General features: G+C 41.4%; 1 protein-coding gene across 1 annotated transcript in view; it reads right to left on the minus strand.

Annotated features, from left to right (window-relative positions):
* Nucleotides 1-127: 127 nt before the first annotated feature.
* The window catches only part of cdk18 (cyclin dependent kinase 18), a 115,868-nt gene continuing 88,624 nt past the window's right edge, over nucleotides 128-27,371 (minus strand). The window contains exons 3-16 of the mRNA XM_083939183.1: nucleotides 19,938-20,074; nucleotides 14,666-14,797; nucleotides 14,137-14,193; nucleotides 12,947-13,061; nucleotides 10,388-10,482; nucleotides 10,213-10,275; nucleotides 9,717-9,840; nucleotides 8,035-8,155; nucleotides 3,766-3,863; nucleotides 3,534-3,639; nucleotides 2,335-2,377; nucleotides 2,140-2,230; nucleotides 1,175-1,252; nucleotides 128-414 (exon numbers count right to left, since the gene is read on the minus strand). Of these exons, the coding sequence (XP_083795309.1) occupies nucleotides 380-414; nucleotides 1,175-1,252; nucleotides 2,140-2,230; nucleotides 2,335-2,377; nucleotides 3,534-3,639; nucleotides 3,766-3,863; nucleotides 8,035-8,155; nucleotides 9,717-9,840; nucleotides 10,213-10,275; nucleotides 10,388-10,482; nucleotides 12,947-13,061; nucleotides 14,137-14,193; nucleotides 14,666-14,797; nucleotides 19,938-20,074 (1,295 nt within the window). The 3' untranslated portion in view covers nucleotides 128-379. The remainder of the gene's footprint in view (nucleotides 415-1,174; nucleotides 1,253-2,139; nucleotides 2,231-2,334; nucleotides 2,378-3,533; nucleotides 3,640-3,765; nucleotides 3,864-8,034; nucleotides 8,156-9,716; nucleotides 9,841-10,212; nucleotides 10,276-10,387; nucleotides 10,483-12,946; nucleotides 13,062-14,136; nucleotides 14,194-14,665; nucleotides 14,798-19,937; nucleotides 20,075-27,371) is intronic.

The raw sequence follows: 27,371 nt of genomic DNA on the forward strand, positions 1-27,371 counted from the left end.
GTTTATATGTACACTATAACAGAGCAGAGCCAAATGGTTGAAACCTTGGGCTGAAATGCATGTGTGTCGGCAGGAAACGTATTAATCTCTCTGCAACTAAGTAATGGCAGCATATTCAGTGTCGGTTATTGTGCAAATGTGTGCAAATATGTACTGCGTGTGTGTGTGTGTGTGTGTGTGTGTGTGTGGGTGTGTCAGTCATTTCAAGTGCAGTACAAGTTTGTTTTCAGAAACTGTTTATTTCCACTGTCAGCTGCCTTGGAAGTGAGTGAGTGTGCATGTGTCTGTGTTTAAATGAAGGTGTGTACACACAGGTGAGCATGCTTCTGAATGTGCTGAGCTGTGGTGGCTTCTCTTCTCTGACCCTGTTCTGTGATCTCTAGAAGATGCTTTGTCTTCTGTTCTTTCCTCGACCTGAAGAGAGACAAATTGTGCTTGATCACTTTTTTAAAATGATTCAGTGTTAGGCACCAATTGAAACAGATGATACTATATATTTTCTGGGTAGTAATAACTCATGCCTTTATTGTAATGCACTTTTGTGTAATCTTTATCAGATGCTACTTGCTAGCATAAGTTAAGTGTTATCAAGTTAGGTATTAAGGCTTCATATGAGCATAACCAGTGGGACATAAAGTCACAGTGAGACTTAACTTTTTAGAGTATATAAATAGGTGACAGCCATCTGCATTGATTTAGTAGACAACCCCTTTGTTTACTCCTGAGGCTCTTCTCTGTGGTGTTTTTATTTGTGCCACAGTAAACAAAGTCAACATGGTAGCTTCTTCCAGAGCTTTGCTTATTAGTGAAGTACATCTGCAGACACTTCAGCCTTTCAGATGTTGTGGTCCGGAACAAAACACACAAAACACTTACAGTGTTACTTTTCCATATGTATCATTAAAGGCTCAAAACTTGTGTGAGCCATATTATGTGTAATATTAAACTATTGACTATGAGAATATGAGGAAAAACAAATGTGAATGCATAGCATACACCCAGGATGTACATCTTGTGCACCACCATTGGAAGCTGTACCTACATTATGCACAGAACATCGATCTAAATACACAACTGCTATTGCTGCCCAGTATGTGACGAAATAAGCTTTTAATAATGTTGACTTGGAGTAAAGTCATTCTAGTGTTCAGAGATTATGTGGCAGGAACATTACCTAAAGGCTGAAACACTGAGCTGCGGTGGCCTGGGTCCTTCTGGAGCTGTAGTTCTCTGAGGGAAAACAGTGAAGCAGCTACAACAAAGAGGAGGCAGAGAATGACTTAGAAACACGGATAAACATACAGATAAACACTATAAAATGTATTAGTGTGTTGCCTCTTAATAGTTAAGGCTTTGAAAAAGTATCATGGCTCTGCCTAGTGGAGGTTGAAGCAAGAGGCTTTATGGGAGACTCAACAACATGCCTACTCAGAGATGTAGGGCTACAAGGTAAAGGATTGCACAAAGCCACCAGAGAGCATTCCGTAGAGGCAGAGAAACATTTTGCTCTGGCGAAGAAGATGGGATGATAAATGGGGAGCTAGCAACTCCTGAAGTAGGTTAGCTGCAGGGGGTGTCAGGGAGAAGTCCACCAGGAAATGTCCTGTGTTATGGGTGAAACATCAATGAATGGTGGTCATCTGCCGTTGACCCTGCAGCTAACTGTGGCCGGGCGCCTGTGGAGGTATTGCCTTTACCCAAATCAGGTTTTTAAACTGCATGTATTCATACTGAATGATGGACAGTTGAGCTAACAGGCTATATGCTAATAATGGGAGCCTTAGACAAAAAACCTAAATGAGACAAATAAATAGCCACATGCAAGTTTAATAAGAGGCAACAAAAAAAGAAAGAGCACTGGTGAGCTCAGCATTTTAATTATTTACAACCCAGATCGTTTTAAACGATCAGTGTGTACTGGCAGACCGTTTTTGCTAGCACTGTGCACTTCTGTGCGATTTCTGGTCGTGTAATTTGACCAAACAACACAACTATGGCTTTTAGAAAGGTCACAGATGAGATGGCAGAGTTGCCAAAAGCTTTGGACCTCTTATATACCCAAAAGCGTGTTTCTATGTGTGTGTGTGTGTGTGTGTGTGTGTGTGTGTGTGTGTGTGTGTGTGCGTGTGTGTGTCTTACTGTCTGCCAAACTGTGTATGTTATTTCCCAGACTCAGGAAGTAGGGGTGTCGCAGAGCTGCTTCAGAGGAGATTCTGCTCCTGGTGTCATACTGCAATCACAATACAAAAGCAGCTGATCAGAATGCTCTGGAATCACAATTCACTTTGGTCTAATATCCAGGTCAGTGAAGGTCATTGTGCTTTTGTCTCATACCAGCAGCAGAGCAGACAGCAAGTCAATCCCTTCTGTGTCCAACCTGATGGAGACAAAGAAAAAGTTTAGTTTGTATTCTGATTATTCAGGAAACTAATACACGCTGATATACTGTGAAGTGTTTTCCACCAGAATGACCTCTTACATGTACTGTATTTTTGTATAATATTAAAACATTCTTAATCACAGGTTTGTAAACTATTCTTAAGACTGACCAACTTGAAAGCTCTTGCGAGAATAAAGCCATTAGGTGCAATTCATGAAAATGTATTTGGTATTATCAGAGATGCTCAATAGATTGCCATTAAAGCAACGTTTTGTACAGACATTCATGGTTCCCCGATGATGAATGAAATTTCCTCAAGCGCCACTATGATGTTCCCATTTGTGGTTTGGATTGAAATGTATCGCCAACTGTTGCATGGATTGTCATGAAAAACACACAACTTAGGGGATACCTTCACCCGGTGTCATCATCAGGTCAAGATGTTGTTAACTGACAGCAGCAGACATTTCCATCAGCCTCAGCTGTACTTTGCATTTAGTCCTTATTTGGATAGTAGGCCTATGTGTGCTAACAAGCTAAACAAAGATGGTGAACATGGTAACCCGTATGCCTGTTAACATCAGCAAGGTAGCATTGATATTTTGAGCATGTTTACGTGGAGTCTTTTACATTTAGCCTCATCGAGCTGCTAGCATTATGTGTACAATGATTTATCAGCCCATCATTGGTTGGCCAGTATTCCTTCTTGACTGCAATCATTCAGCAAATGATATTTACCAAATGTAGTGGCCGATGGTTTGTCTAAGTTGCATCAATTTTGGGCTGGCCTAATGTTATGTTAAAGGTTACAAAGGAAACGGTGATTTAAAATAATAGAAGGTTATATTAAAGGTTGAAGCAAATATAGGGTAATTGAAGGGGTCAATGATTTTATAGCAGCTCAACAGCTTAAATGTTAATAATTAAGATTTCTTTGTATCCCTGACACAGAGGGGAGAACAAACAACAACAAAAAAAGAATAAACAGCAAAGCAAATAAAAAATAAAAAGATCAGCTAAATAATTATTAATTAGTTATTCATTTATAAACCCCTATCTAGCCTGACTGTAGTGTAGACCCTAGGACTTGTGTTTTTGTGTTTTCCTTCAGACACTACTCAGCTGATCTGACAGTAACACATGTTCGTGTTACCTGGGCACATGGTTGATGAGACCTTGAGGTCTGTATTGAGGAAAGAGGTAAGACCTAAACTCCTTATTACTATTGATACCAGGCCAAGTCTCTTCTGTTGGAGTGCCTGGAAGATAAAGAAATGTTTGGTTCACTGTGGTCACAAGATACTTACATCACTTGTTCTTTCCTCATATACTATTTTTAATTATTATTTTAGCCTGGTCTGTAGGATATAATTATAATGTCTTACCCAAAAGCCTAAAGATTAAGTGTAGCTCCTCCTTTACTGTGGCACCAGGAAACATGGGACGACCTGTTGCCATCTCATACAGGATACAACCCACGCCCCTGGAAGACGAGGCAGGTGATGAAGATACAGGGAAACAACAAGAGTCCTCCAATATTATAAGTCTAGTTGAGGCTGTGTTCAATAAATAAACACATATTCAAAGAGCTCTGATCAGAAGTGCAAACGTGTTGCGTGAGTGGACAAAGTCTTTTGTTTCAGGCGTACTGAGGTCTGATAAGAGGATATGCAGCGAGGTGAGCTCATAAAAGACTGTTGTGCTGCTAGAGAGCCACATAATCCTTAGTGGTGCACCGGAGCTGTGCGGGTTTTCTCATCATGGCAGACTGCTAATGAGTACAAATAAATGATGAAAGTAAATGCAGATTAAGTACACTCCATTGTATGACTAGTGACTAATTTTTTGCTAATAACCTTTGAGATTTGAATAGATATGCATGATTCATGGAAATCCTGGATGATCCTCAAGTTGTTAGACATTAATTTGATTTACCAAGAAAACAGCCATGCTCAGTCCGGGCTGACACCATTGTTTTGGTGCCCCTATGTGCTTTGGGGTTACCTGGAAGTTTTCAGCTCGCAGCTTTGATCTAGGTTCAGCTTTTGATCTATGTTGAGACTGCAATCAGTTTACTGAAAAATGAGACAATTCAAGTAAGACCATGATGCAGATGAAAGGAGAGTTAGACAAACTTCAACCGCTTCAGAAGAAGTTGTACACCTGTCTGATGCCCTCACAACAGGGCAATCTTTTAACAGGAGATACTTGGGACGTGAGATCCAAACATGAGGGAGCACACGGATAGCAGGTAGAATTATCACCTTCAAGTGTGTCTTCATCATAGTCAAACAGGACAAAGAATCTCTTAAATGACATCCTCTAATATAGGACGGATTCGGCACAGGCTGGAAAAGTTAGGAGGGGACAATAGGCCACATTTATGCAATGTTCACAATAAGCCTGCTCTACCAGAGAGGCACACGACTTGCAAGCGGTGACAGCAATAGACAACCGGAAGGGACCCTTTAACAGATGACAGGCAGGAAGCTCGGCAAATGAATATTGATGAGACTTTTAGCAGAAATATATGACAATTGAATATGGATGAGTTTCAACACCTGGTGGACTTCTTTTACATTTTAGAGTGCCATACCCTTATTAGGAGCATTTCAAGATTACAAAAGAAAAGTGAAAAAATGCCAGAAAGGTAAGAATAGCTTTAATAAGAAACTAATTAAGAAAGAGTGGGCTGGATGCTTAGAGGGAACAATGACCAAATTATACAATTGTACCAAAATTAAAAAAAAATAATTATATAAGTAAGGTGAGGTAACAATAATGAATAGTATGTATAAAAAGCTATTAAAGAACACTCCACTACAAAGAAAAAAACTAGTACATTAATAATATCAGTAGAATCAGAAATTACACTCCTACATATGTATTTTTAGTTCTTGCTAACTGACTTGACTTGCACTGGCCCTACCACACTGGTCAAGGCCTGTCCTCCCACACTCTCCTTACTCATCACGCAAATTGTTCAGTCCTCCCTGTCAAATGGTAATGTTCCCTTCCTACTCAAAAGTGCTTCAGTCATACCCATACCGTAAATCAAAAAATAACCTCCGGTTTCTTGATTTCCGTCCAAATCATAGCACAGAACAAGCTTTCACTCAAATAACAAATTACCTTCTTTAAGTAGCAGATTCTGGCCTACTCACCATCCTCATACTCCTAGACATCAGTGCTGCATTCAGCACAATATCTCACAGCATCCTCTTTGATTGTTTGGCACTGGGGTCTCTGGCCTTACTCTTCAGTGGTTCCATTCTTACCTGTCTGTTCGCAGTTTATCCAAGGAGAAAATACCAGATCATCCCCCTCACCACTGCTTCACGGTGTTCCACGAGGTTCTTTCCTCGGTCTCCTACTCTTTATCATCTATATCCTCCCTCTTGGCAATATCTTCCATTATTTCATTATTTTTATTTTGGTGTCTGCTTTTACTGTTATGCTGACGACACCCAAATCTACATCACCACCAAACCGGACACTACATCACCACCTACTGCGGTGGCTTATGGACTGCCTGCAAACCACCACAAACTGGAAATCAAACAAGCTCAAACTCAATGTCAATGAAAGGGAGATTCTCAGTGGATCCAAATCATCACTTTCCATCATTTCACTCCTATCTCAGTATTCTCATCAACAGCTGTTTGGTCCCCACTTCAACCGAAGTTAAAAGTCTTGGCGTTAGTTTGGACAGTACCCTCTCATTCACATCGCACATCAATAACATCTCACACACAGCCTTTTTTCCATCTCTGCAATATCTCCAGACTTTGTCCCTCCCTCACCCAGCACTCCACCAAAATCCCCATAAATGCTCTGGTCACTTCCCGCCTAGATTATTGCAACTACCTCCTCACCACTGAAACTCATCCACCGTCTACAAACCATCCAGAACACCGCCACCAGAATCATCACCTGTACCGAGTCCTGGGATCATATTACACCAGTTCTCATGCAACTCCACTGGCTCCCTTTCCAACAACGTATACATTACAAACTCCTTCTACTAACATCCAAAGCTCTTCATAACCAGCCCGTATAATAATAAAATGTATTATTATTATTATTATTATTATTAGAGACCTAGGCCATTTAGGGTGCACTCACATTTAGCCCAGTTGATCCAAGCTGTGCCATAGCATGATTGTCTCCCATCCTGTCTCCCCCGGGGCCCGGGCCTGGATTGCTTCTTGGGTATACGTCACTACACAGCGTTTTTGTTTTCGTCCAACTGTTTTTGAATATTTTCATTTCCACTTTCTTGGACAGTAAACACTCCACCTCCGCATCAGACCACCATGAACCCTTCAGCTGCATCTTTTTAAATGTCTGTCATGTGGAACAGTTGCATATAAATAGTTTCAGGACCGCCGACAATGTTCGTGCTCATGCTTGTACATCTGTGCTTTACGAAAGCCCACCTCTCTCAACTGCCTAAGCATGGAACAGTTGTACTGAAACAAGTCAAACAAATTAGACTTTAGCCATGACTCGTGCTTGGGCACAGTACGAATGGTGGGTGAGTGGACCCTAAAAAGATGGATGGCTTTCCTACAGATATTCACATTAAGGGGGTTTATGCACAGTTTACACAACAGAAGTGCTGGCCATCCAATCGATTATTGCAGACATCTCCAAATGTCAAAAGTATTTTTTTTTTAAATGGTTAAATTGTGCACCAAACCGGTGTATCAAATGGTATCAACCTGGCTGCAACAACTTATGAGACATAATTGAGCATGAGAATGGCCATCATGAACTTAATTAATACTTTACAAAGCTCTTATACACATTCACAAAATAAGTTTGAAGTTTGTTTTATAACAGATGTATGACTTTGAACCTTGACACCCAGTGCTGAGCTGCAGCTCAAATTAATCTTCAGGTTCCCAGCTTTCAGATGATGTTTACCACTTTTACAGTATTTGGCATCTACTGTGGACCTACTATCTTGGACTGTGAACCTGTGTGATCTGCCGCTACTTGCCCTCTTGTCCTGCCCCATAAGGACCGCAATGAAAACAAATCTCTGGGGTTTATTGTGTCATCCCTGTATATTTATGTTTTTTAATGTATGACACATAATGCTGTTTCATACTTAATATCATGAATGGTCAAATAAAATCAATCAATAAATCAATCAATCAATCAATCCCCCTATAAATACCCCATGCCCCTGGCTCCTACTCCTATAGCCAAAGGGAATCATTTTGATGTAATTTTCAAATTTCCCTCAAGGTTTAATGCAAGCGATAATACAACTTGGCACATACCTACTTTCCTAAATTTGCTGTTATACTTTAATTTGCTGTAATATACTGAACGAGCCCAATTTTTGTCCTACTGCTTTCATGTTTGATCATCCTCTCAGAAACACGCTATCCATCTAACCAAGTCTGATTCCTGATGCTATCCATCCATCCATCCGACCTCAATTCTCACTTTTAAAAACAGTGCTGGTGAATGCAATCACACCACATCATTGTTGCTCCAGAATGTTCTCCCATGTATTCCAGTTTGGACAGTTTGCAGTGTAGTGTATCTAATACAGTAAAATGTGCAGATATACACATTGTGTTGGTAGGCATGTACATGTTAGACACCTGATAATCAAATATCCATATTGTTCTACTCACCACATGTCGATGGGTGTGGAGTATTCTGTAGAGCCCAACAACACGTCAGGTGGTCGATACCATAAAGTTACCACCTCATTGGAGTAGGTCTTAGTGGGGACAGACTTTGCTCTTGCCAGACCTGGACAACACAACACTGGTCAGTTTTTAACAATGCCAGACCTCAATAACAGCTGAATGGATTTCATAAGACCATTTCAGCATGCCAGCTTTTTCTTCAAATTCATTCTCATGGCATAACCCAAATTCCCTCGAAATTACAAGTATTGTGTGTCTCCACAAGTATATATATGAAACAGTTCAATGCATTAAGTCTCATATAGTGGGGTACATTTGAGGGATGTTGTTTATTTGAGTGCCAATGTGATCTTACAAGATGCTGGACAGCAACAACAAGCAGGATGGCCACATGACCAGTCATAACAAACAGTACCACATTCAAAAATGCTAGTGTCAGTGTTGGATACAGTGTTCTCTATCTTTGCTTCCATGCATTTTCTGTAAATCCTTCTGTAAAACTGCATCAGAGAGTAAGTAAGGGATTACTGGTGGGTTAAGCTACCCACTTCCAGCAATAAAATGAAGAAAACTCAAGAGAGAGAGGGGCACAGTTGCTAGGATACAACAAGTAAGGGTGCTAAAGTAATCAGGACAGAAGATCTCACAGTGGCAGTAAAATATAATTGAAAACAAACCCTGGCAGGAAACGTGCTATCTTCTTTCCAGTTGAGTGTTTATGACCATATTTGCATTTTTTGATGTTTATGCCTGCTGTACATCAGTGGCAGCTGCTGGTCTTTCAAGGAGGGGAAGTTTATTTTTCTGGCCTACATCATAAATGTGTTTGTTTATGTATATGTCAATTATACTCTTCGTTCCTTTTCAAGAAAATGATCTGTGACCTTGTCGTACCGACTAGGCGTCTTTTCCAGGGGCTTGACCAGTGTCCTCTCTATGGCCAGCAGGGCTAGACTGCTTAAATGGCCCTGGAGCTATCGCTGCTTGTTGGGGAAAGAAACCGCAGAGTGATGGAACAGAGTCGCCAAACACAATGCTAGTCGTTTTTGACAAAGACAACGTTGTTGGGGATCGGTAAAGTCTCCGGATCAGTTCAGAACAACAGAATGAAAAACTTTGAAAATGCTCCGGTGGTTGTTTGTTCTTCAAGATCATTGATTCGCTCATTTAGCTGTCAATCAAAAAAGGATTCCGCCTCAGACAGCTTATCCAATCATCATGCAGAAGCCGAGCCTCCGGGCCAGCCCACTGTTCCATAGACCCCCCGGGACGAAGCCCAGCATTTATCCAATGAGCGTCTAGTGTCGCTGCAGTGGAACAACAAGTGGGCGGGACAAAGCCCAGCATTTATCCAATGAGCGTCTAGTTTGGCTGCAGTGGAACAACTTGCTCTACGCTTCCCCATTGAAATCAGTAGAAGCTGAGCGTCAGACTGTGTAAAGTGCTGTGGGGCTGTGGGGATGAATGAGAAGGAAGTTGCGCCGGTTACCTGTGATAAGTAGCTGATTCTGAACTAAAGATGAAGGCTTTGTAGCGCAGATTTAGTCAATGAACATACATACATATTTCACCACCTTTTTTTTTCTGGGTTAGGGAAAGCATAGCTTCCCTTGCAGTCTTAGAGCAATCGCCACTGCTGTACATGAATGTGTCGGTTTTCCTACCAAAGTCGGCCAGTTTGAGCTCGCCCTTGTCGTTGATCAGCAGGTTTTGAGGCTTTAGGTCTCTGTGGAGGATTTTCCTTTTGTGACAGTAGGACAGACCACGCAGAAGTTGGAACATGAAGATCTGTAAGAGAAAGTTGAAAATTAGGAGGATCAAGACTTGCCATTTGTATGAAATGAAATGAAATGGAATATGGATTCATGTTAGAAATTAACCTCTAACCTGTTATCTTTATCAAGAAATCAATAGAATTTGCCTCCTCCTTGGAACTGAAACTTAACTTAACTCTTAACTTAACTCATTAATTTGGGGAATTCTAGTTCTGTGTGGTGACATAAAAACTCCCTTTTAAATGACCAACTAATTCAGATAAGTGAAATGGATTAAATTGAAGTATTTTGAATATTGAAGTATTGGAGTATTGTGAACGGATACAAGTCCCTGCTTGGTGTATAGTCGGTAGTGGATGACACCTGATTCATGCATGTGACTCACCTTGACATTATGCATGCTCATAAGATTCCCGCAGTTGTCCAAGTACTGTTTAAGGTCACTGTCCTGGAAGACACCAAGGCCACAGTATTCACACTCATATCTATCCATAGCCCACATGTGTGATAGAGGTCAACAGCTTTTTAACAAATGCATGCTGCACTGCCAATGTACTTACAAGATACTCAAACACCAGAGTGAGGCAGCGGTCAGTGTGGATGATATCGTGCAGCGTGACAATGTTTGAGTGTTTCAGATTCTTCAGCAGAGACACTGGGTGGACAAAAGAAAGAGAGATACATGTTGCTGTTTGCTGTTGTTGATGTCGTGTCTAAATGATAAATCTAGATTTGTGAAAACTTGCAAAACCTCTTGCTAGAATTGCTTCCAGATGACTAACCTTAACCATTCAAGTTCAATATCTAACTTTAACCATCTAACCTTAACTATTCAAGATTGATGACTAACCTTAAAGTGAAATTCTTTTTCTGCAAATTCACTCATCAAATAAGTCATCGAGACAATTTTTTCGTGTAACAACTATTAACAGAGAAATCCAGTAGAGTTGCTAACAGCCGAATGCGGCTAAACGGATTAGCTCGGGGCAGTACGGTGAAGGCATTAAAATGGCCTTTTTTTAACCACTAATACTGCTCAAGATAACACCAAACCTTTGCAGTAGCATGACACAAGTCCTTACATATTAAATGGCACTCTTTTAATAAACTCTAGGTTCACTAATTACGTTGTTGGTGTTTCGGTTAATGTGTAAGGACTCTTCTCATGCTACTGCAGAGGTTTGGTGTTATCTTGGGCAGTATTAGTGGTTAAAAAAGAAGTTGTAATGCCTTCACGGTGCTGCCCCTAGCTAAGCAGTCTTAACCGCATTACATTAATTACTGTTAGCAACTGTCCAGCATTTCTCCATTAATAGTTGTTAAACGAAAGAAATCGTCTCGATGGCTTTTTTGATGAATGTATTTGCTGAAAAAGACCCTGGGATGATTTTACACTGGAATTTAACTTTAAACATGTAACCTGAACAATTAAAGATCAATGTTTAATCTTAACCATTTGAGGACAGAGCCTAACCTTAACCATCTGACCATAACCATTTGAGAACAAAGCCTAACCTAAACCATTTCGTGAGCCTTTTGCAAATCTTGGGTTACCATCTAGACATGACCCAGCCGACTGCCATTGACTACATTTGTTGCCTGCATGAGAGGAAACAACTCTCCATACCAGGCAGGACACAGTTACCATTTACACCTGACAGTTTTTCTCTAGGCGTCTAACAAGTGACTCCAACACAACGACAGCAACAGTGGAAAAACTATAAAACAATCTACTGACAATGCGGAGCTGCTGCTCTGACAATAGCCTAGTTAGGTTTAAACTTGGGTTGTATGAAACAAAATCTCTTAAACCTGCTCTTAAATCAGCTGTGTCCTCAGCGGATGTATGTTAAAGAGAAATCCTAGAGAAATCATATAAATGCCACTAGAGGTAATCTGTCTCTAGACATGTCTCAGTTCCATACTACATGCTAATCCTATATAGTATATACACACGCCTTTATAGTATACCGTTTTTACAGTTAGCATTATAGTTAATTATAATACTTTACCTTTCATACTAAGGGAATATAGTACATTTAGCAATTAAACTGTGACTTTAACTAACAATACAACTTAATAAAGATGCAGCATAATTTTATTTGTTGTTTTCTGAGGTGGTTCCTGGTGCTGTCTCAAAACACAGTGTAAAACAATAGCACACTGTGTGTGTTTTTCTTTGTTGTTGTTTTTTTTACATATGGACTGTTTTGAGAACACTTTATTTTGCCTTTTTTCCTCTGTACACTATTGCGCTGAACCCCTGCCCTTGTTGCCACAGAGTGGTGACTTTTGGTATTGGTCACTTCTTCTTTTTCTTCTTCTTCTTCTTCTTCTTCTTCTTCTTCTATAAGTTTCGTTTTCCTTAAGTTTCATTTTCCCTTCTCCATGTGCCTCAGTCAAAATCTAGCAGTGTGCAGTGTTTTCTTCATGTTTCAGCCTTGGAGTGGATTTGTCCATACGTATTGTTTGTAAAAAGTGATTCTGCACGTTTACAGTGTCAGTATTTTATGTATGTTTATGTATTGTATGTAAGTAAATTCTGTCCTGTGTTGTTCAGTTTTACAGAAACAGCATCAGCAAAAAACAAAAAAAATCGTACACCTGAAGAAGATTTGGTTGAGTTTTTGTACACTATCTGTCTAGCCTTGTACAGATACGCGAGAGTGATGACAAAATAACTATACTATTCAGTATGGTTTTGGGATACAGAAGTTCAAGGTAGAAGGTCAGAATAAGGGCAGATTTCTACAACTTGTTTTCTTTTCTGAAAGGTCAAATCTTTCATTTTGTATGGACAAATGATTACATAAAGGCAATACTACTATACAGTTAATGTCAAAATAATATATAGTGGTTACATTATTACATAGTGGTTGTATAGAGGAGGAGGAGTTACATTTGCATACATTTATTTGTGATGCCAGATAAACATAGTTACCTCCTGAGCAATAATTAAGATATACAGTATTTACAGTAAGTGAAAGTAGAGGATTAAAATAAGCTCCAGTCACTTCCTTCTGATATGGCTTGACCTAAAAAAAGGATTATTTTCCACACAGGGGCAGCCCCCTTGGACTGGAAATGCAGTGTGTGTATGTTGGTTGATGTGTGTGTACCCTCTCTGATAGCAGTGCAAGGTGCTCCCTCCTCGTGCTCCAGACGAATCTCCTTTAATGCCACCAGGTTCTCTGTTAGTTTGCTTCGCCCTTTGAACACTGTGGCATACGTCCCCTACAAACACACAATGTTTGCATTAATAAAAGACACACACACACACACACACACACACACACACACACACACACACACACACACACACACACACACACACACACACACACACACAGGTAACCTTCTGATAATACTATCTTCTAAACAGCTGGTACTGAAATGCTAGCAGGTATGTTTTTTTCAATTAATATCATTAGATTAATAACAATTAAGAGAACTAGATTGGGTTTTTTTCTCGTCAACATGCATAGCACATACACATAAATCACAACAGATATCCTAATGAATCCCATCTGATTAATGAGGTTAGCAGTTTTAACTGCTGTCATCCATGATCTTCCTCAAAACATTACATGAACATAATGCAAGCTTCTTAAGCAGGCTTTGATTAAATACATTTATTGCATATTTAGTTCTTTGGGATCTGATTATTTCTGATCACTGACTATCACAGCTCAAGGTAAGCCTTCATATATCCCAGCTTGGAACCGCTGACAATTATTCTACCGTTATGTAGTTGATTGCAGGTGGTCTAATAATTGTATACCAACTGTTGCAAGCTTAGAAGAGCAATACCTTTTTTTGGACCACTGGTTATGATAATTGACTACACAAGCAACTCTTTTAGATCACTAACCACCTCATGTATCTGCTGCTGAGCCTTGTGACTGAGACTAAGGCTAACTAACCAAGGCAGACAGCTTCTGTTACTAATCTTTCCTAACTCCTTAAGGCAATAACTGTTCTCAGATAAATGGCGTGGAATATAGGTGCAGTGGCCGTGTTGTGCAATCTTTAAAGACCTCTTCCTCCTCCTCCGCATGACTGTGCATTGTGAGTGCAACATGTTAAAGCACACAGTGTGAATGCAGTTTTTATTCTTGTTAGCACACACAAGCCAGACTAATGCAAACAATGGACACATGAGTTGTTTGTCTTGTTTTGGCATATAACAAACCTATATCTCTTACCCATTTTGACATTTTGACTCTTGTCTTCCCTAAGGGTTATCATCACCATTTATCCTTTGAATATTGTTAAAAGGTGAATGTGTGAGTAATCGGTAGAGCCATACCTCACCCAGTTTGCCAAGCTTCACGTATGTCTCCAGTTTCCCAAAGCCTATATCAGACTAGAGGCATGAAAAAAAGGCAGATTGGTCATACACTGTTCACTGTTATAATTCTCTCTCCTGATTAAACCAGAGAAAAGTCAAGAGATCACATTAGCTGATGTTTTACAAAGCTAATCAAGCACAAATCCTTCTTTATGCTGTTAACCTGGCAGGAAACAAATGTCTCTTACTGTAATGGAGAACTGGGGGAAATGTCAAAGAAAATAATGTGACAATAATGACTCATTATAGTAATAATACAGGAGGACCAATATACTAATAATAGCAGGAAGGCAAGATAAGAGAACAAATAATTTGCTGAAAGGAAAATGCACTATAATAATCATTGGTTCAAGAGTAATCCATCAAATGGATTGCAACTAAACAATATGAGATGATACAGAACCACTGTCATGTTAACACTTTATAGGCCTAAGTCCTTGTATATTATAATGTAAGATATATAGATAGACAGACAGACAGCACTAACCAGTGAAGCACGTCGAGACATGCGACTGAGAGGTTTGCAGAGCAGAGAGTTTTCACTGTCTAGCTGCAGTTTCTTGAGAAACTCTGGAGGCAGGCGGATGTCCATGGGCAGAGACATGCGCTTACTGACATCCTGCAGGATTGTGGGTGTAGACTTTAGACACCTTTTTAGACTATAAATCTGTAATACAAACATTGCTCATTCATGCTCTAGCCTAACTGACAATCAGACCTATGGCCATGAGCTATATTAAGCTTATCTTAGTTAACAAGTCTGAAGACCATCCATTGTCATGGATACCCTGTATATCTAATGCATATGTTCATTACTTAACATGGTACCACATAAAAAAGTAGGCATATATCATAAAAGGTCTTTACCAATAATTCATATATTATGTATGAAACTACAATGTGGAAGAATGTTTTCCAAATATGTCATTTGTAACACAAAGTGTTGCATTTGCTCAATATGTGTACAAAGGCAGGCACTAACATCTTACATTGGAGGTGTTTCAGATGAATTTTGTGAGTGTGTGTCATCATGGCAAAATGTGGTCCTGGAGAAACCTACTGTAGTAGGAACTAACACAGAGGAGGTTTTGAGTATTTTGCCAGGTGTTTATAAGTCCATCACTCGGACTATGGCCAGATTTAGGCTGTGATAGTGTCAAAACCATGCAAGATACAGTCATAAAAATTTGCAGGTGTGTAGGTGGGATGAACATCTATTTTTTTTTTGTAGATTTACGATGTACATTTTATAGATTGGTTCAACTTATTCATACCTGCCAACAATCTAGTTTTTCCTTTGTTTCCTGTATTTCAAGGTCTTCTCCCAGTTAAATTCAATGTTTGTCTCATGTCACATGTCTAGTTGCTAGATCGTCTATGAAACACAATCAACCTGTAATCCGTCTCTCTACAACCTGGCAACCCACAACCCCAATTCAAGGGCCTTGTTCGCAGCTGCTCTCTGTGAAGGCAGACAGGCCAGCTAACCTAATGTATCTATTAGTTTTGCTGATGTCCTGGCAGGATGGTGTTCCCCCTAAAAAAATCTTAATACGTGTACAGTTTCAATAAATATCTGCTAGTTGGCCATGTAGGTAGGGTTGATTTTAATATAGGGCACAGTGGGAAGAATGACGTGAGCCTACAACAACACACATAAATTCAGGAGCAGATGCATACATAGACATCACACTTCTTAATATTGTGTTAATTAATTGTAATATTTTTTGTACAGTGTTAAACCAGAGTGTTTCTGTGATAAATTGAGATTTTGTCATAACATAAATACGGCCTGAAAAAAATCTCCTGTATTTCGAAAAGTCAATGTTGGCAAGTACGCAAATGTGATGGCTTTTTAGAAAGTGAACCAATATATTGTCATGACATTTCACTAGATAAGCCTTCAGGTGTGCACTACTGAAGACTAGTGATGTCCAAATGAAGCTTCATGAACCATTAGTTGTATTTGTTGAGTCTACTAGATGGAGCTCATGGTTTAAAGAAAAGGGCTCAATGAATGGAAATTCAACCCTTTGTTTGTTCGCTTGTCACTGTTGAGGGGGGGGGGTCTATTGCAGGGCACATAGAGACAGTCAGACAATCATTCACACTCACATTCACACCTACAGGCAATTTCAAGTAATCAGTTAACCTAACACCTGCATTTCTTCGGACCGTGGGAGGAAGCCAGTGAACCAATCAATTACATGTCACAGTCTTTTTACACCACACACAGTCCTGAGAAGAGGCCAATCAGTCAAAAGTCAAATAATCTGTATGGCTGTACCATGGATGTGCAGGGCCTTTAAGTGTTAAGAAGTCATTTATTAATGAAGGGCTCTTTCAATACAGTAATAAGTCGAGTCTTGTAAATGTTAATGAGTTAATAAATCAATTTTGATCTGAATGCTCTGTAGCCATTTCCCAGAAGATACATGGTTGAACTGTCCATTGGAAAGGTTGTCCTAATGAATTAGCTAAAGTGCTAGCTAAAAAGACTGTGTTGAACACAAGCTAGAGATTTTTCACATCCTCACAACCCTAAAATTGTCCTTATGAATAAATTACTGATCTATAAAGCATTAATTAACCGTATAGTCATTAGTTATAACTGTAAACTAATTTATTAGAAAGATCTACATACATTTATTGTGCTTGTTGAATGAAGATATTGAAATTGTCAAGCAGGGACACACCACTGTCAGTTCATTCAGTGACAAGAAGAAAAACAGAAGGGAGGAAAGTGAACAAACAGCTAAAGTCTAGAGGCTTTTTAGAGCAAAAACAAACTTGTTATATCTGCTGAGATTATTTTTTTGTTTGTGTTATTGTTCACTCACACATGGTAATGTAATAACTCTCTTGTTTTAAGCCGTCCTGTCTGGTTTTGGGACGCAGGAGCAGAAAGGATGTACTAGATGGCTGTAGGCTGGGTCTAGAAATGGTAACCTAAGGTTTTTGAAAGTCTTGTGAGATGGTTAAGGTTAGTCATTCAATTTGAAGGGTTAGGGTTAGATGGTTAAAATTAGACATTGATTTAAAGTCCCAGTCTGCAACATTTGTTTGATCATATTCACTGATGCCGACACTATTCTCTGATAGAATAACATAAATCATTCCCGCCTCTTCTTGCATGTAGAGCATGTTGTTTGTTTTGCAAAAATACACAGCGCCCATGTCATCCTGTCCACTCAGCGCAGAGCTGACTCTCAGGCACAGTTCGTGCACACGCCACAGATCCCCCCTCAGGCTTGTACATGTTACAATATCACAGGCACACGCCTCAAGCCAGAGGTCATCTCTATGTTCCCCCGGTCATATGTTTCCCGGGTCAGAGGTTAAGGTTAGGGTCAGGGTTAGGGGGTAGTGTTAGAGTCTACATAAGCATATTTGCCGGGGAATTCAGCACTGATTGTGGAAAAAATAACAGACTGGGGAACATAGGACCCTTTCTGTGACAAGCGGCGAACATCTGACCTTTTTTCAAAATAAGGGTCTGAGGGTCCCTGGTAACAAAAAGCGTGGAACAAAGGATCCGGGGTACATTGGACCCAGGGAACATAGGTACCAGTGGCGGCTGCTGGTCTGCTTAACTTGTTTTTCCGGCCTACATCCTAAATGTGTTTGTTTATTTATGTGTAAAATTTACCCTTTGTTCCTTTTCAAGAAAATGATCTGTGACCTTGTCATACCAACTAGGCATCTTTTCCAGGGACTTGACCAGTGTCCTCTCAATGGCCAGCAGGGCTAGGCTGCTTAAACGGCCCTGGAGCTGCTGGCCATGCTACTATGCTGCCGCTGCTCATTGGGGAAAGAAACCGCAAAGTGACACAACAGAGTTGCCAAACACAACGCTAGTCGTTTTTAACAAAGTTGTTGGGGATCGGTAAAGTCTTTGGATCAGTTCAGAAAAACAGAATGAAAAACTTGGATGTTTATTCTTCAAGGTCGCTGATTCGCTCATTTAGCTGTCAATCAAACAAGGATTCTGCCTCAGACAGCTAATCCAATCATCATGCAGAAGCCGAGCATCCGGGCCAGCCCATTGTCCCATAGACCCACAGAGATGCTGAGCGACCGATGAGCGGGACAAAGCCCAGTTTCTATCCAATGACCGTCTAGTTTGGGTGAAGTGGAACAACCTGCTCTACTCTTCCCCATTGAAGTCAGTAGAAGCTGAGCATCAGACTGTGTAAAGTGCTGTGGGGCTGTGGGGATGAATGAGAAGGAAGTTTTGCTGGTTACCTGTGATAAGTAGCTGATTCTGAACAAAAGATGAAGGCTTTCTAGAGCGTATTTAGTCAATGAAATGTACACACAGCAGTACATATTTCGACACTTTTTTATTTTTTTTTGGTGACATTTCAGGGGAAGCTGAGCTTCCCTTGCAGTCTTAGAGCAATTGCCACTGATAGATATGCTCCCTCAAGCTAGGCATACGCCAAATGGCGTTAGTAGTTGCTATGTTTGTATGAGTAAGTTAGCCAGCCTACCTCCATGCCGCGTGTAGTCCATGCCATTTATTGAGGAGAGAAGACACAGGCACGGGCGTAAAACACAACCTGCTGACTGTTACCTCATCCCACAATCTGAAATAATCATCTTGTTTGTACATTGCTGAGTAGGCCTGTGATAATAAGTGTGACTACAGCATGACATGAGATAACTCCAGAAGAGACAGAGGCATTGTGTGGCCCATGTATCCTGTTCTGTATATATAGGAGATGACAAATCATTATTGCTTACATATGTGTGGGTGAAGAATGATGAGTCTGAAAAGTGTTTTTGACCTCATCTTTGTTTTTTCTCCTCCTTAAAAAGAGAATCACTGTAAGGGTTTGGGGTTTCTCCTCCTGATTCTTAGCCTTGTGCATGAAGCAGCTGGAGTGAACATTTTTCTGCAGAGAAATACTTTAACAATAAACCACGGAGAAAAGCTGATCCTGTTTGTTTGTTCTTTATTGACCAGATTCTTCCACAACAAGGTCAGATGGTTAAGGTTAGACATTGACCTTGAACAGTTAGTTAGTATGGGTGGGCAAGAAGTGAGCCTTGCAAGTGTTTTTACAAGTTTTAGCAAGTCTAGAGTTACCAGCTAGACACAACCCACTGGCTGTAATCTATGTGGTGTGTTCAAGTGCCACTTTTTGGGCGATGTCAGGCGATGCAACAGGTGACCTATGTCGTTACTAGTTCTTTGAAGTTGTCTTGGTTAGTCCCTGCCTTAAGCTCCCAGCCCCTGTTGCAACATTATTTTTGTCTTCACAGCACAGAATCCTTCCTGAGCACTCACTTCCTTCTGGCATAGCTTCACTTGACTATGAGTTGTGTGGAATCAAGCTCGCTCCACAGGGAGCGTTTTCTGAAAAGGTGGAACTGTGAACTCTATCACATTTCCAATGAAAAGTCTGTTGCTTTGGCAATGGGTACACGCTTTTCAAGGTGACTCATCTCTTTGAGCTGGCAGATGTGGAATTGAAGAAATTACTACTGGGAAAGAGTTTAAACAGAACATACTAAATTTGCCACCGTTAATATCTATGTCAGACTGGCGTTTAATGCTTTATATACGGTATGTAAATGCCTTGACAGTTTCCTATTAGTACTTAATTGTCAACACTTAGATTACTGCAAAAGAAAGGCTGGGCAGCATGTGACTACAGCATGACCAGAACCCAAAGTGAACACTGCCTGTTAACCTCTCATCAGCCATATTCACCTGTGTCCCTCTACAGCTGCTCTGAACCTTTGCTACTTGCCTCCATGGAGAAACGTCTGTGCTGGGTCTTGCTGTGGAAGTGAAGGTTTGACAGAGACTGAGCTCCTGGTGTTGTTAGTTCCGGGCTTGAAGGGCTTGCATCATGAGATGGAGGACCCAACCTGTCTGGAGTCAGGCCTGAAAGAGGAGAACCACATCACTCAATATTTGCACATGTATAGAAGAATGCCAAAGGAAAAGACAATGATGTGTTAGGCCAGAACAGCTTCAATAATCAATAGAATGGATTCTTGAAGGATCTGGGTACTCAACACATTCAAATGTAGTTAATATTCGAACTGTAATTAACATCCCCAAAGCAATTTCAGTCAAAGGCAACTGGACTTGTTTATTAGTCTAGGACGACGTTACATCTCTCATCCAAGAGGCTTCATCAGTGAGAGGCGCCCTCACAACTTGTGGCTACCCCAGCTGGACCTTTGTGAAAACGGCAGCTACTTCCAGAAAGAAAACCAAAGAGGTTGAAAAAGAAAACAAGAGAAACAACAAAGTAATTCCCTATGTGGCTTGGGTATCAGATAAACTTAGGAGGATCTTCAACAAACACTGCATCCCTGTATATTTCAAACCCAGTAACACACTCAGATAGAGACTAGTACATCCCAAGGACAGAACACCACACACCCACAAAAGCAATCTGGTTTATGTAAAGATCTCTACATTGGTGAAACAAAACAACCACTGCATAAACTCATGGCCCAACACAGGAGTGCTAACTCCTCAAGCCTGGACTCCACTGTCCACTTACACCTCAAGGAGAAAGCCAACTCCTTTGATGACAACAATGTTCACATCCTGGACAGAGAGGACAGATGGTTTGAAAGAGGAGTAAAAGAAGCTGTCTATGTAAAAGTAGAGAAACCATCGCTAAACAGAGGAGGAGGTCTGAGACACCACTTATTTCCAATTTACAATGATGCTCTTTCATCCCTTCCCAGGAGATTTGACAATCTAACCGCAAAGAACAACTGTTCACAAATGGCCTCCTCTGACTCCAACGACTGTCGTTAAGACTCAATATAGCACTAACGAGTTGAGACCAACTTCCCACCAACGACTGTCACTCTAACGACGGTCGTTGGCACTTGGAGCACAAAGGGTTCCAGTGACATCATCAGTCTTGTGAGAGGTTAAATACCTGGATCTCCACACCAGATAGTTGGACCAGTCCCAGCCTGGTCAGATGCGTACATGAACTGATGAAGCCTCTTGGATTAGAGGTGAAACATATTCCTAGACAAATAACCAAGTCCAGTCGCTTTTGACTGAAATGGCTTTGGGGATAACGATGACCTGGACAAATAAGAACATTCACAGACTGTAATTAATATCCAATATCTTTTAGTGTAACAGCCCATTTGAAGCTCTATACATTCATGTTTCCTTCTGTTTCCAGTGTCTATGCTAATTGGATCCAGATTAACATTCAACATATAATCACAAGAGTGTCAATCCTCTTACCTTACACTTGGCAAGAAAGCAAAAATTATTTTTTACAAAATGCTAAACTGTGTGCAGTGTCACACTGTTTGACGAACCAACAGAGAATTGTCACCAAACTCTGCAGCCCTTCAGTGGTACAGAGCATTTTAGCTTTTCTTGTTTCATGGCTCGTACATTACTGCTTTGGTTCAGTCTTGCTTCTCCTATTAATCTTGAAAGTACTGTGACCATGATATGAGAAGGAAATTTTCCAATTGAAAAATAAACATTTCAGTTTTCTCTGGTAAGCAAACTAGTGTTAGTGTTTCTAAATGACCTCGAACATAAGCAAGATTATAGTTCTGTGTTAAGGGGTTAGGCAGCTTTGCTACACCATAACTGACATGCCCTTCATAAAAATGTAACTACCCGTCTACAGTGAACATGCAATATCTAACTGGTCAGCTTTGGCAGAACACGTTTCCATCAGATTACAGAAGAAATCATAGTTAAGGCAGCTGAACGAACATATCAGACAATTATACTTTGAACACACCAGCATTGCCACAACTATCCACCTACTGAGGATGGAAGAATAGACTCCGATCCTCATTATACAACATTGTATGTGCTGTGTGTTTGATGCCTGGTCGGTGTCTTTTGAATGCTACCTGCTGAAAGCGTTTCATCTCCTGTTTCAATGGAAAGTGTTGACCACCTCACTGGTGTGGTGAGTGTGGGATGTGAAGTGGACATGTGTACATTTCATCGGCAGTATCTGATGCATATGTATGCCTGTGTTACAGCCGTTCCTTGTTTTCATGGGCATATGGCTTAGAAGGGAAGCAGGTCTGACTGTTAAGGAGTAAGTATTGTAACGTGAGGGTTCAATATGCGGTGGCTGGATCACCCTTTAGGAGAAGAAACAGCAGGATGGAGACGGATAACTTTCTTAAGCAAAACTTTACTCTTTTTCCCCGTCCACATGCCAACAACAACCCTACTTCCTACCTCCTGGATCACACGTCACTGAACTAACCAATCAGAGGCTAGAAAGGCTTTGCCTTAAGCAACTGTGAGGAAAACCACAGAGGCAGATTCAGGAGATTAACATAACTGTCTTTTAGGTTCTTAGGTAAATGTTTAAACCTGTAAATATATAAATAATGAATGTGTAAATAGTTACTGTGTAAACATACTGTTGAAGCTTACATTCCTCCCCCTCTCACAAAAGAAACGTCCTCGTTTCACAGTAGCAAAAAAACAAAGAACTGTTACTAGAGAGAACAAAGCAACAGTTTCATTTAAGAACATAGTCCATAAGGTAACTGGGAGTTCTCACTTGACGTCTGCTGGGGCGCAGTGAAGAACTAGAGCCCTGACCAGGAGAGGCAGAGAGGACAGCAGGAGATGTCCCAGCCATGACTTGGCCAGAGGGGGGAGCAGTCAAACACTGAGTCCAAGGCGCAGGGTATGGGGGCGAGTGGGATTGAGGCTGAAGCTGAGGTCGGAGCTGTGGGTCCAATGAGGAGGCACCACCGCAGCCAGGTACATTGTAGTTCCTCTTTGCTGCAGGCCTGGAAGGTTTAAAGGGCAAAGCACCTGATAATGAAGTCAAGCAAGGGAGTTGAGACTGCACAGATGAGTCACAATCAGGCGTCTTATGTCCCTGATCTGGCACAGGAGCATTGTAAGGTCTGAGACGGTTCTAATGGACAATCTGGGTCTTGTCAGATTGATCCAAGACGAAATGAATCCTGTATGTCACTCCCGGAGAATCCACATCAGATCTGAGTCACTCCACTATTTCAAAGGGGCATTTCCAGTTAGGAGCAAGTTTCTGTTTAGATGTAGTAGGGTCATTTAACCACACAAGGTCTCCAGAAGCATACCATGCAGCAGAACCAAAGACAAACTGAAGTTTCTGGGTCAATAGTGCCACATAGTCAGTAGGTGAGCTGTGAGTAGATGAGGAGGGTGTGTTGTTGGGTAAAAGCTGGTTAGCAGGCATCCAGCTGCCTGACCGTGTGTGAGAAAGAACAGAGTGAAACCTGTTGTAGAGTGAGGGCTGGGCTGAAGTAGTAACTTGGTTAACTGATCAATGAGTGTTCTGTTGAATCTCTCAATCATGCCGTCACACTGAGGGTGATATGGGCTGGTTCCTGTTTTCTGGATGCCCAGCAGTTCACATAGGTATTTCACTAAGTCAGACTCAAATTGATGCCCTTGATCTGTATGCAGCATTTCTGGAATACCGTGTTCACAGATAAAGTTTTCAAACAAACATTTTGCAGCTGTTGTTGCTGCACTGACTTAGTATATGGGTTGAGAACTTCACGACAGAGCAAACCATTATGAAAGGTAAGTCTGTGGTACTCTTGCCACAGTGCTTTATCAGCAGGTGTGCGTTTTTTCATTCGCCAGTATGGTGGTTTCTGACCCTTAACTTTCCAGTTAATGACCTCAGAGAGTACAGAATCTTGCTGCTATTCCTCTTTAAGATCCTCTTCCGGGAGTTGAAGCACAAATGTGGAGCAGACAGATTTTGTGGCACACTGTACTTCTGGAGAAGGCGGCTGCAGTAGAGTCTGCATACCAGAAACAGGCTCTGGATCAGTACTGCGGGAGCTTTGGTCATGCACCGAACTGACATGACAAGATGGACCTACAGGACTCTTGTCAGGGTGTGGACTGGCAGGGCCAACGCAGGAGGTGCTTTGCTCTGTAGAGCTGGTGTTAGCAGGGCTACATGACAATGCATCTGCATTGAGGTGGCTGCGGCCATCCTTGTGAATTGTAGTCCACTCAAAAGGATCAAGTTCAAGAGCCCAACGTGCATGACGACCAGTTCTGTCATTTTTGATGGGAATTTTTCTGAGACCCAAAAGAGGTTTTTGGTCTGTGAAAATAACAAAGGGTTGCTTGTAGAGGTAGTGGCGAAATTGACATACAGCCCAGGCAATAGCCCAGAGTCCCCTTTTGTAGGCTGACCATTTCTTCTCCGCCTTTGCCAGAACATGGCTAGCATATGCAATTACTTTCTCCTGATGATCTTGTCTCTGAGCTAGCACCGCACCTATAGCAGCACACAAAGCATCTGTGTAGAGGGAGAATGGCAGTGTAAAATCTGGGAATGCAACCACAGGGGGGCTTGAAAGAGCATGTTTCAGGTAAGTGAATGCATCCTGACACTGAGAAGTCCATAGGAAGTATGCATTCTTCTCCGTGAGTCGATGTAGTGGAACACTGTGATGTGCAAAGCTACTGATGAACTTCCGGTAATATGAACAAAAAGTCCCAGAAATTATCTTACATCGGTTGCTGAGCGTGGAGTAGGCCAATCTTGAACACTTTTCACATTTCGTGGATCTGGCTGAATGCCGTTGTTGGATACAACATGGCCCAAAAATGTTCCCTGATTTTGGGCAAAAGAGCATTTTGAGGGATTTAACTTTAGGCCACTTGACTGGAATCTGAAGAGTATTTCTTCCAGATGCTGGAGATGTTTGCTGAAGGAGCGGCTGTATATGAGGACATCATCTAAATAGACTAGGCAGCTGTCCCAAGGGAGGCCACTAAGTACCATCTCCATTAAGCGTTGACATGGGGCTGGAGCATTGGTCAGTCCCATTGGCATTACTTTAAAGTAGGGATGTCCGATAATATCGGCCCACCGATATTATCGGCCGATATTGAGTAAAAAATTTAATATCGGGAATTATCGGTATCTGGTTTTTACAACCGATGTTAGTTCTGTAGGCTTCAGCATTTCCGAGTGTACCTGAATGCAACACGGGCCGTTTACAGGCGCGTGCTTGATGACGTATAACAACAACAACACGCTTCACTTGTAGGTTGCTAACCGTGGCTAGCAAGCTTCAGCTCTCCCGGTGCATGAGATGTCCGTGGTTTGGAAGTATTTCCAAGTGTCATCTACTAACAGTGAATGTGCGCTTTGCAATGACTGCAAGGCGTTGGTTATGAGAGGAGGAAACAAGGCGTCTTCCTTTAATACATCACATTTGATCACCCACCTGAAGAAGAATCATGCGGAGTGATACGCTACATCTGTGCAGCAAAGTGATGAAAGGAGCAACAGCCGACACCGAGAAACAAACTTTTTCTATCGTTCAAGATGCCGGATTCACCAAACTTGTGGAGCCACGTTATGTCATGCCCAGTCGTAAGTATTTCTCAGACCAGTGCTTACCCGAACTGTACAGCATTGTTTACAGTCACGTCGAGAAGGTAATTTCTGGTGCTGTATCCATTAGATCCAATACAGGTTAGCATGTTGAGCTTGACTGCTAATTTATTGATTGTATTATTTGCCAAGTTACGGCTCAGTCGTTACTCAGTCTGGAAAAAGAGGACTATGTTTGTTTACTACTCTGTACTGAAGCTATGCATCTTCCTTGTTGTGATGTTGTCTGTAGTGTTGTTTGAGTCAAAATATTCTCTCTAAAAACACAAACAAATAAATGAATGGCACTTTTTTCAATAACTTATTTTGTACAGACTGTGTTTACATTTGAAAAGCCGTGTTGCATTTATGTATGCATCCAGTGGGGCATCACAATAAAATTAGGCATAATGTGTTAATTCCATAATAGGTGATATGTGATGAATTTTGGTGTAAAAAGGCTGCATATATCGGTATCGGGTGATATCGGTATCGGAAATTAAGGGTTGGACAATGGAATATCGGATATCGACAGAAAAGCCAATATCGAGCATCCCTACTTTAAAGTGATACAGTCCTCTGCCTGTTGTGAAGGCTGCTTTTTCACGGTCTTCCTCTTCCAGCTCAACTTGCCAATATCCATGCTGAAGGTCCATTGTGGAGAACCAGGCAGAGCCCGACAGAGCATCCAGTGCGTCATCCACTCTGATGATGATATCACAGGCTTGGTTGGGCATGAGAACACCACAGTAGTCAGTTGGCATAGGAGAAGCAGGTGTAGGTGCGCACCTGCAGGCTGTGATGAGTGTTTCACTCATAACTGAAATCTTAGTGGGAACCAGCTCTGAAACATTACAGCAAGCTGCCACTTCATGTCTTTTGGGCACTAGGGGAATTTTCATGTCCTATAGTTGCAATACTTTGTTTTTGAGATCAAGGAGGGCATGGTGCCTTTCCAGAAAATCCCAACCTAATATGACTGGCTGGTAAGCACCTCTGAGGATTTCGAATTCCTGCTACCATACCTGTTTTCCAAGTCTGATTCCAACACTTAACTTGCCTAAAATGTCCAAGCGCTGTCCATTCGCTGAACGAGCTGGCACAGAGGAGACTGTCATGGGGCGTTTTTTTTAAAGCTGGATGGGAGTTTCGAAAATCTTCGCTCACAATGGAGACAAATGAGCCAGAATCAATTAGGGTGCAGACTTCAATTTCTTCAACAATAGCCAAGATGTTAGAAGAAACCGAGTAATCAGGTCCTAAGTCATTGTTATCCAGTATAAATTGTGGAGTATCATCCTGGGGCTGTAATGCAGTAGCCGATGTTTTCTCCTCAACAGCAGCTAATGAAAGTTTCCCTGACGCTTGGAGCTGGGGTGTGGGTGCCTTTCAGGAGACTGGAATTGAACACTGCTCCTAGTGTGTGGGCTTGCATCTCTATTTCTCTGTGGAGCTGGACTAGGACGGTGTCTGTATTTGTTTGTGTCGTCATGGCGGCCATATCCGGAGATATGCTGGTAGAATGGGCGAAATGGAGAGTGACCCTGGTCAAGTCTGTCACTCTTGTCCCACTCTCCGCGCCTCTGGTGATTAGATGGTGGTGGACAACATTCGTAGGGAGGCTCAGAGTCCCGACTATAATACGGCTTAGGTGGGTAATAGTCTCTGGGACGTTGTCTGGCATTGTAGGGTGAAGGGGAGGAACTGCATGCACTGTATCGAGCATCACAGGAGGAGGGTCTGTCAGGTCTAGATTTCAAACGCTGAGCAAGGAAGCTGTGTTTCTCTTGTACATTCTGTACTTCTAAT

This window comes from Echiichthys vipera (genome assembly GCF_963691815.1).
Source record: "Echiichthys vipera genome assembly, chromosome: X".
Lineage (NCBI taxonomy): Eukaryota > Metazoa > Chordata > Actinopteri > Perciformes > Trachinidae > Echiichthys > Echiichthys vipera.